This window comes from Micropterus dolomieu, linkage group LG18 (assembly GCF_021292245.1).
Source record: "Micropterus dolomieu isolate WLL.071019.BEF.003 ecotype Adirondacks linkage group LG18, ASM2129224v1, whole genome shotgun sequence".
In the NCBI taxonomy this organism is placed as follows: Eukaryota; Metazoa; Chordata; class Actinopteri; order Centrarchiformes; family Centrarchidae; genus Micropterus; species Micropterus dolomieu.
Genome location: NC_060167.1, coordinates 38,824,174 through 38,834,709, shown reverse-complemented (window position 1 = coordinate 38,834,709; position 10,536 = coordinate 38,824,174). Strand labels below are relative to the sequence as shown.

The following is a 10,536-nucleotide window of genomic DNA, read 5'->3' as shown; positions in this document are numbered from 1 at the left end:
ATGGGTTCTTGAGGCTTTTTTGTGCGTCTTGACATGATACATGTCCCCAGAAAATTTCGTAGATGTAGGTTGAACGTGAACGAGGGGCTAATTTTTTCCAATTTTCTAGGTGGCGCTAGCGAGTCATTTTGCAACGCCCATGTGCGAAACTTGTAGAATACGAAATTTTTCACCGGTTCTGACATGTTTGCAAATTTTGGTGAGTTTTCGAGTATGTTTAGGCCATGTCATTTGGGCCTACTTTGCAGAAAAAAGAAAATAAAAAATAAAAAAAAAAAAAAAAAAAAAAAAAAAAATAATCCGAGCAAATTCAATAGGGACCTCACACGGTCGTGCTGGGGCCCTAAATATAATCCGAGCAAATTCAATAGGGACCTCACACGGTCGTGCTCGGGCCCTAATAATCCGAGCAATTTCAATAGGGACCTCGCACGGTCGTGCTCGGGCCCTAAATATAATCCGAGCAAATTCAATAGGGACCTCACACGGTCGTGCTCGGGCCCTAAATATCAGCCTTATTCTTTTAGCTCGGCTGTGTGTCGGCGTTTCCACATTAAAAGACTCGGGCACTGCATAAGTGGTCGTTACACCTCACTTTAAAAAAAACTTCTCATCACCTCAGACATTACATTAATTTATTTAACACACTCAAAAGGTGTGCCAAACATTGTTCTGAATTAACTTATTAAAGTTGTATTAAAATTGAAACGAAAAATCCATTCATCCCATCTTGGCACACCCCAGAATGTGCTCAAATAGTGGTTGAAAGACTGAATCTCAATATTTAGGCTACTGAAAACTCACCTCATTACATGCGCCCACAGAGCAAAAGGTGGGGCAGAACATGGCAGTCTTTGTGGTAGACTTTAAGATAGCTAGCCCACTAACCTAAAATAAATGGTAGGCGCCTATGGGCGGCTGTGGCTCAGGAGGTAGAGCGGGTTGGCCGTTAATCGGAAGGTTGGAGGTTCAATCCATGTCGAAGTGTCCTTGGGCAAGATACTGAACCCCGTATTGCCCCAGTGTATGAGTGAGTGTGAATGTTAGTTTCCGTTTGAGAACTTAGGCTCAGTGTGTGACTGGTGAATGCAGATGTAGTGTGTAAAAGTGCTTTGAGTGGTCGAAAAGACTAGAAAGGCGCTATACAAGTATTTACGTTTATTTCAATATCCCTACCAAACTGCTCATAATATTCAGCCTCATAACTACCCATTTATTTTCACGGCTGCGACAGGCTGTGTGAACGGACTGTCGAGCAAATAAAAATATTAAAACACATTTCAAAGTTAGTAGGCTAATGTAAAAACATGTAGGCCTACAATAACTTAAGGATTTTAATCAGTAATATGATTCCAGAAATGATTTAAAAGTCATCTAGGCTATTTATGGTTGACCGGGAAATGTGATTGAAAACTCATCGGATTATAGTTGACCGGGAGACCATCTCTTGGTGGATCAACGGTCCTGAACCCCACACATTTCATTTGTGAATCCACCTCAGGTAAGCATGCATTTATTTATCTGGTGTTGAATTATAACAAATGTAATATTTGTTTATTGAGACATTGTGCAGTCAGACTATAGGCTATATAACGTTAAGTGGTTCAATACCATGTATACTGACTTTGTAGCACAATATCTATGCTCCATCATAATGGGATATTTCGCTAGCATAAATGCTAACTTTATCACCGGAAGATATTATCCTTCACAGGACAGTAAATGGAATCCCGGATCAATCTAACTGCATTTAATGTTAGACAATGTAAATAAAATAAACGTTGGTGGATTCCACCACAGCCACAGAGTCTAACTTACACTGTGGTCACGCCATCTGCGCTTCCGAGAGGCACAGTTAACTTATGGCTAATAAGTTACCGGTGAATAAGTTAGGTGATGTTAGTGAATTCAAGTGGTTGAGTGTTCACACACTGATGCCGATCTAACTACATCATGATGCCAATTTGTTAAAATTTTAAATCATGCTTTGTCAGGTCTGTCAGTCGCATTACAAGCAACTAAAAATGCTTGGAGTTTGAGTCGCTCAGGGCTAACGTTATTCTAATGTTATGCTAATTTAGTTCATGGTTGGTAAAGTAAAATGATAGCTTGAATCAAGTCGTTAACGTTACAGTAACACACATATTTTCTGAATTTACCGTGTAACGTTAGTTCAACTTCCTCGCTTAATTTTCTCCATGCAACGGTCTAACATTATTTATAAATAACTTATTTATAAATAACGTTAACCCATAGAGCTCTGGCAGCTACAATAAAAACAGAGGGGCCAGTCACGACCGCTTGCTGCTTAGAAGCACGAGTGACGATAAATCCATGTTTTAATCCCAAAAATACAATCAAAAAGTTAATTCCAAATACCAACCTCCTAACATTCCAACGGCCCACCCACGGGCCGTCAGTACCTGGCAGCAGCTTTCGGTATGTGCAAACAGCTGATATGTTAGCTTCATACTCATATGATAAACCGTTTAAAAGCTAAAATCCTCTCGATTCAACCAATGCAAACTATTTCAAGATACAATCACCACAGCGGGTACAATCAGCGTATCTGTCAGACCAACCAGTAAATTACGAGCAAAATTGACAGGACTCACCTATGAAGCCTCATAGTAATCCACCGATCGATTATATTCCAACAAAAACGGTCTTGTTACGTTGTCAAAGGTCCAGACGATCCAATCCAGTGAAAACTTTTAGTCCAAAACACATTATTCCATCAATAAATCCCCAGGGACTGCTGCCGCATCGTTTCATAATTGCCAGTGTTCTGTCGATTTGTGCTACCTATCGAGATGTGCTACTTAGCGGTTCTGCGCATGCGTATGACCCATAAGCGTGGTCAGTTTCCACACCCATAAATCTGTGCAACCTTTCTGTTGGGCATGCCGTCGAGACAGTGGCTGATCGTCAGCAACATCAAAAAATAAAATCATTATTATGATAGTCTATCAGTATCAGAATATGCTACCTGTAATATCTTAAATAAAGATGTCATAATATAGTATTTCAACATGCTCCCCATCTTCTTACAGTGCAGTGTGAGTAGTGGTGCAATATAAAATGAGTAGTGGGAGCATTATTTGATGGGGGATATTAACGTTAGTCTATCAGAATATGCTACCCCTGAAATTCATTCAAAAGTTATAATATAATCAAAAAACAGAAGATATAATACTTAGAGAGTTATACCTGTATGGGATTGGAAAAGAGAACACATAAGGCCTGTGGCGTTGACTGATAGTTTTTTGATAGTTTGAAGGTTTTTTAAGAGTCAATTTCCATAGCCTGCAAAAAGTACGACCGCTCACTCCGCCATCTTGGCACGCCCCCAGAAGTTCATGAACACATGTGCGTCGAACTACCGGCTGAGACAGAGCGATGCAGCAGCAGCCGCCTACCGCCAAGCTGTTTTTGAAAAAATACACTTAGAAAAACCTGTGTAAAATCGTAATTTTTCATGGTATTGGTATGAAATTTAAACTTGGGCTAGGTATGGTTTTATGCCGTGGTCCTACAGTGTTTTCCAGCTAATAAGTCCCAGCTGTAGTTGTCTGCATGCATTTGTTAGCAAGCATTTTCAAGCGGAAATTAAAAATATATTAGTTTTAGTATGTTTAAACTTATATTAATCAATTCCAGTAGCACTTACAATCATTCTGACTTTTGGGTTAGACACTCCGGAGTGTTCTCTTTCAGAGAAGCCCAAAACCATGCATATACTCCGAATGGTTCAAGAACTACATTACATTCAATTTACTTTGGATATGCCTTGAATAGGTGTTTTGCATGAATTTTACAGGAATGTTAAGAGGTTAACTCTGAGCTACTCCTGCCAGTAAACGGCTCGGTTGTCAGAGCAGAATCCAGTCCGACTGCAAGTGTTTATTTGTCCAAAGACGGCATGCCAAATAGCAAGCAGCTTGTGGGTCATAGGCATGCGCACAGCATAACAGAACTCCGGTGTAAGCCTCACTTGCCTTTACAAGTAGTAAAAAGGCTTTCAGAAGTACCTGATGTAGAGGCATCCCAACTAAAGAAAGGACACAAATTCATACATCTGCATTGCAATGGTCCATTGGTGTGTCACTTAGACCATGGAGAACAGTATAAGGTCATTACTGAGAAGTACACCTTGTCTTTACAGAACGAAGATAACTGCGTACAAATTCTTGATAGCATTGTTATTGTTCGCAATATTGTAAACATAGATTGTGACACTTTTGTGATTTTCCAAAGGTTTTTACACAAGGAGTCTTTTTTCCATTATCCCATACCATCATCGAGCATTGGCTGTTACAGAGTATGGGAATTGAGCAATGGTCTTGGCGTGGCCAAACTCCAACATATTAATTTGAAATACTTCCTTTGCCCTGACAAAACAGCATTCATTGCCATGCCCTTCACACATAGTACACTGTAAATATAAAAATGAATCAGTCCATGTTCTTTCAGAATTAATAATCAATACCTTTTTACACATTTTTCTTATTTGATTTTGCTTTGTTCATGCAATACATTGTACTCTTTATTTTTTTCTGTGCTATTATAGCTATAAAAAACAAATGAAGCAGTGGTGCGTTGTACGGTTCAGTAGTGGTGGCACAGAAATAGTGCCCCATACATGGATCAAAGGGGAGACCGTTTTATGGCCGTCAAGCGGAGGGATGAGCCTACTGAAGGGTGGCACACTTACGAGCCAGTTATGCTCCTCATAAGCCGTGGTGAGTGTTTCTAATAATAATAATAATAATACATTTTATTTGTAACACACTTTACCTTTGAAAAAAAATCTCAAAGTGCTACAATGTAAAAAAACTCATATAAAATTAGCAAAGTTAAATTAAAACTGTAAAAAAAAAAATTTCTCTGTACCTGACAGTAACTCTGTATTTGTAGATACTTTTAAGGAAGCACAGAGGAGCATGCACAGATATCTGGGAACTCTGTGACACGACAGATATTCAGTCAGAGGAAGAAGCTCAGTGCAACCTGAAAAGAAAAACAAGGTAATACTGAGTACTAACCCTGTAACACGCCAACCCTCAGATGTCAGTTTCCAGGGGATTTAGTTTTTTAGATTATTACAATTTTGTGTCCAGGTATGATAATGTAGCCCGGGTTACAATCTATAATTTACAACTTTAACAACGTCTTCATTGTATTTCTGATAATGTTTTTGTCATCTTAACTGGAACAAAATTTCAGAATTTCTTCTCTGATTCTAAGGTTTTTAACATTGCTGTAACTTAAATCAAAATAAACAATTTATTTTATTTATGATATGTTCACTTTTAGGCCAAATCCCATCTACAACAACTCAGACTCTGAGGACAACATTGAGCAACCAAAAAAAACCAAATATCCCCAGGCTCCTAAAGTTTTGTTTCTAGGTATAGTATGCTACATTGTGATGTGTCTGTGTGTAACAAGGTAAGCTTTTGTGGACAATCTATTTGAGCATTATAACTTCTAACCCCCTGTTATTTTACCAACTGCTTTTTTTTCACCAACCAGCTTCTACCACTCTGCAGTCCCCCCCATCCCTCAACCAGCCTCCAACCGATTAATGACCCCGCTCATGCCCCAACCAGCTGGCAGTTGCCTCCACAGCTCGAGTCCTATACCAGTGCCCACCTTTCACCCTTCCCACATGATGACTTCCAAAATGACCTGCCTCCAAGATCATATACAAGTCTACAACCTTCCCAGCAGGGGATTCCCCGCCCCTGCACTCAATCCCTTTCAGGGATTATCTCCAGAAGGTATGTTTAGATAAGGGAGTTTCAACACATTGTATTCGTAATTTCAAACGCCAACATCTTGTCATTTGGATTCATTCTGTCACAGATACCACGGATTCTGCAAGGCAACTATTGAAAGGCAAGTGCAAAACTGCTATGCTTTGATATTATCACAGGATTTCAAAGGAATGTCCTAGTGGCAATTACAGCGCAATGAACATACAACAATTGCTTTACATCATGTCTCTGCCACACAACCATAATAATCATTGATGGTAACCTACAATACCCCAGAAAACAAGACTCATCAATCAATCATAAATAAAGGCAATGTCCGTGCATCTTTATGGGAAGGAGATTGTCACAGAACTTTCATCTGTATTTATCTAGCTAGTTTAGAGAAGTGTAACATTCTTATAACCAAACTGAATCACATTAAAACATTTTTTCAAAACCAATATAGATTTAACATACCTTAATTTTCTTATTTTGTCATTAGATGTGGCCTTGCAGAGATTAATCAGAGGTGAGGGGCCTAAGTGAAGAATTTAAGGCCTTCTGCCAGTCACGTAGTTGTTGCCAACCTCGGAATGTTGGGGTTCTGCCTGTGCCAGCAGATTTGCCTCTTCACACTATGGAGGAGCTGGACCGTGCAGAGGCAACACTCCAGTCCCAGGAGGCCAAGAAAACAGTGGTAATTACTTAAGGGTCATATAATTCTTGTTATTTTAAATTTTCTCACTCACAAAAGCGTCACTGATTGGTTAAACTGCAATCCGTGTTTCACTAACTTCAATAAATGTCACGCCTAAACTGCTACATCATCTTTGAAGAAGAAAAAATTATCATGCACACACACACATAAGCATGCACGCACATTAGCCTCACTTAAAACTGTTATACTTTTCATATTGAAAGGTGTCACACTTTGCTATAATCGGAGGGACCACATTGGAGGTGCGAGTCCGTCGCATGCTAAGCTGTGCTCTGACCAATGAGCTGGCATCTGGGCTCAACTGGGCTGGAAAGAAGCTAAAGGACCAGACAAAACAAAAAAAAGCTTTTAAAGAGATGGTGCTCTGCAGGTGCATGTTTGGTGAGTCAGTCTGTTTAAATATCAATGTTGTGTTTTCAGTTAACGTTATGTCTATTGTGGATAGTCTAGATAAAGAAGTGAAAGGTACAGTGTATAAAATTTTGGGGGATCTATTAGTAGAAATGGAATATCATATTCATAATTGTGTCATTAGTGTTAGTCACCTGTAACTACAAATAGTTTAGATATATTTTAAAGGAGTCACCTTCAGCAAAACTTTCCCCCAATTATAGGGGTGGGAATCTCTGGGCACCTCACGATTCGATTATGATTCAGAGGGCTTCAATGCGATTATAAAACAATTTTCGATGCATCTTGATGCTTGATGATAATATTTTTTTATACAGGATCTCTGGATATTTACTAAGCATTTAATTTGCGAATTATAAAATCCAAAAGAAACATGAGCTTAAAAGGATTAGTTTGCATCCCTAATTTACTTCATTAACCTCAGCTCCATGGTCCCTCATTTCTTTAACAACCAGCTGTCAGATTCCTCTGAAAACTGAAATGTAATTATCAGGATGTAACGTTACAGTATGTGTACAGGACAGAGCTGCACCCGTTAAGTCTATGCTTGTACGACCCTTGACAAGTAGGTAAGTTAGTAATGACATACAGCTGAGCTAATTAACATTACTTCCTTACTAATTTAGCTAATGCTACATAACAAAAAACGTGCTGTACAGGTAGATTAGTGCTGACAACAGCCTTCACTTTTCCAGCAGTTGGGGAAACTACAGACTTTTATTAACGGACACACTGTGACCTACACTGCACGTTTACTACAAGACAGAAACTTACTGCTAATATTTTTCACCGTCACGTTCTACCGCTTTCTTTCTCTCATTCGCTCAGCGTCACACACAGGATAGGCAGGGGGCTGCCAAGCATAGAGTGTCACCATGCTCTCACAGTGTGCGAGTTAAAATCATTACTTGCGCATTGATATTAATGATTGTGTGACATTTTAGTAGAGTGGTATTCATTCTGCAGCGGTGGTTTGCCAAATACAGGAGGAAGTAGTGATGTGTGGATCGATAAAGTATCAATATTTCTGATTCCAACATTTCCTGCTCTAGGATCGATACTCATACAAAAGGATCGATATCTAAACTCAGTCATTTGGAGTGAGTGTGTGTTTTATCATAAGTATCTAACTGTTACCAGGATGGTCTAATTATACTCATAGGAACTATAGGAACTACTTTTCCCTCCGCCTGTCAAAGTCATGCTTGCGCTGACAGAGCTTCTTTGAAGTGAGCCGCTGCAGCCCTTTACATTTCCCGCGACTGAATACTGACTCTGACTGACTGACTGTAGAAACAGTCATGTCTGGCTGTATTTTAGCTGTGAAGGTAATAATGACGTTGTGTGTGATGTGTGTGCAAAGACAGTGAAATACACCGCAAACTTCACTTAACACCTGAGATTAAGTCAAAATAATAATATGATGATGTTATGAAGCGGCAGTTCAGATATTTTTATTATAATTAAAAAATATGACAGTAGTTTGATGTCTTGTCATTATGCAGCTATTATTTTGAATTGGTAAGCCTACTCTTTATTTCCTTCATAAATACAGAAACGGGAGGGGGAGGTCACATTAAACTAGGAATAAAATATGTAAATATTATGGGTATTGGCAGTACCAGCCTATTAAGTGGTATCGCACATCACTATTATGTGCATGCCACAGACAGTCCGGGCACTGCACTTCCGCAAGTTCCGCTTAATTCATTTGAAATTACCTCAGACCTGACTTGACAGTTTAATAGAAAGAAAGCTACAGCCTAGAGTTGACTACATATAAAAATATCTAATCGGCACGAAGATTCGCAACTGAAAGTGAAAACTTCATGTTTTTGTTTGTATGTTTTCTGTTATAGATGCCCTGACTCAGCAAATAGGAGCAGGAGCCACTGAATTTGCCTTTGCGCAGGTTGTACAAAAGTGGCTTCGGTATCCTCCAGACCGGATGGGTGGGGCTGGACGCCAAACACCAGAGCAGGAGTAAAGCTAAAAAAAAATGTTTTTCCATAAATAAAGTTTCTTTTCTTAACAGATGTAAATTGTCTGTTGTCATTTATATATTAGATTAAGCCTAATGTTTAGGTTAGCCTATTTCATAACATTATGGCTGACATATTTTTCACCTATTTTCAAGTAGTCTATTTTGTGTTTTTAATATCAGTTGAAATAACATTAAGTCACATGATTTTTAGTTAGGCTATCTTTTCAACGTCGTTTCAATAGTAATATTGGAGTTGTGGTGGCAACCCGGCCGACGGTGAGTGTCCTGGTTTTTCTCCTTTTTTGCCTGTGATTCTGTTATCCCTGTTTTTTTCTCTGTTCTCTGCCTGCCTCCCTGTGTCTCCTCCCCGCGTGCGCTCTCTCTCTCTCTCTCTCTCTCTCTCCCTCCGCTCCTGAGCCCAGCCAACGACCCGCACCTACATCTCGTCAACCTCCTCCTCTGCCTGCCACACCTGCCAGCAATCTACCTCATCCCTGCCTGCATATCTACCCTGGTTCTCCACTCCATCGCTGCTTGATCGTCGTTGCTCCTTACCCAGTGCCACTGATGATCCAAGCTCTCGTAAAACCTGCATGCTCTCTTTTTCCCTGTTCTTGGTTTTCCCTGAGTCACTAACCCGGTTTGTCTGTCTGTCTCTCCCCAGGTTCACTCACCCTCATCCTCAGTCAAGTCAGCTGGGCTCCCTCACCTGCCCTCTCCCCTTAGACTTCCCCCACGGCGTCCTCCCGGCTCTCCCTCGTGCCTCCCTAGTCAGCCTGCCACCACACTCCTCCACCAACCCCCTGATCAGTTCTCCCGTGCATCCTCTGTTCCACGGCCCCCAGTGTCCCTCGACTCTCTGGTCTCAGTCTCCTCGGTTCCCTGTGCCTGCATTTCCCCGGCATCCACCTCTCCCTGAACTCCAGTCCCTTAACCCCTTCTTTCCCCTAATAAAAGCTGTTAATCCCCAGAGTTGCGTTTGGGTCCACTCTGTCCCCACACCATAACAATTGTTTGAAATACCATTTAAAGTCACGTTAATTTATAGTTGTGATTTTAACATTGTTTTAATATTAAACCAGGGTGCAAAATGATGGTGAATCAACATCAATTCAATTCAATTCAATTTTATTTATATAGCGCCAAATCACAACAACAGTTATCTCACAGCGCTTTTCATAAAAGAGCAGGTCTAGACCGTACTCTATGATGCTATTTACAGAAGCCCAACAGTTCCCACCAAGAGCAAGCACTAGGCGACAGAGGCAAGGAAAAACTTCCTTTTAAGAGGCAGAAACCTCGAGCAGAACCATGGCTCAGGGTGGGCGGCCATCTGCCTCGACCGGTTGGGGGTGAGAGAGAGAGAGAGAGAGAGAGAGAGAGAGATGTAAGGAGAGAGGAGAGGGAGGCAGCCTACACAATATACACACAGAGGTACAGACAGTGAAGGTGATGTTGCTATAGACTAAATGAAAAATGGTACAGATATTTATAATAGTCTTAATGGTAACAATCGTAATGTTAATGATTATAATAACAATAATAACAATAAGACTAGCAACAATAGTTGTTGCAGCAGAGGGTGTCGAGCAGGAACACGGGGGCAGCAGGTGACCCGCAACCACAGATCCAGACTCCACAGCTCCATAGCCAGAAAACCTGCA

General features: G+C 40.4%; 1 protein-coding gene across 2 annotated transcripts; it reads left to right on the top strand.

Moving 5' to 3' along the window:
* The first annotated feature begins 1,249 nt into the window (after positions 1 to 1,249).
* LOC123956422 lies at positions 1,250 to 8,924 on the top strand. Of its 2 annotated transcripts, XM_046028592.1 has the most exons (10): positions 1,250 to 1,501; positions 4,571 to 4,742; positions 4,918 to 5,027; positions 5,317 to 5,411; positions 5,536 to 5,783; positions 5,869 to 5,901; positions 6,262 to 6,288; positions 6,380 to 6,456; positions 6,681 to 6,858; positions 8,748 to 8,924. In XM_046028592.1, exons 5-10 carry the CDS (start codon positions 5,588 to 5,590, stop codon positions 8,873 to 8,875), a joined length of 639 nt encoding a protein of 212 aa, XP_045884548.1. In that variant the 5' UTR covers positions 1,250 to 1,501; positions 4,571 to 4,742; positions 4,918 to 5,027; positions 5,317 to 5,411; positions 5,536 to 5,587; the 3' UTR covers positions 8,876 to 8,924. The 2 variants fall into 2 exon arrangements, with proteins under 2 accessions (XP_045884548.1, XP_045884549.1); XM_046028593.1 differs by lacking the exon at positions 6,262 to 6,288.
* Positions 8,925 to 10,536: the final 1,612 nt, after the last annotated feature.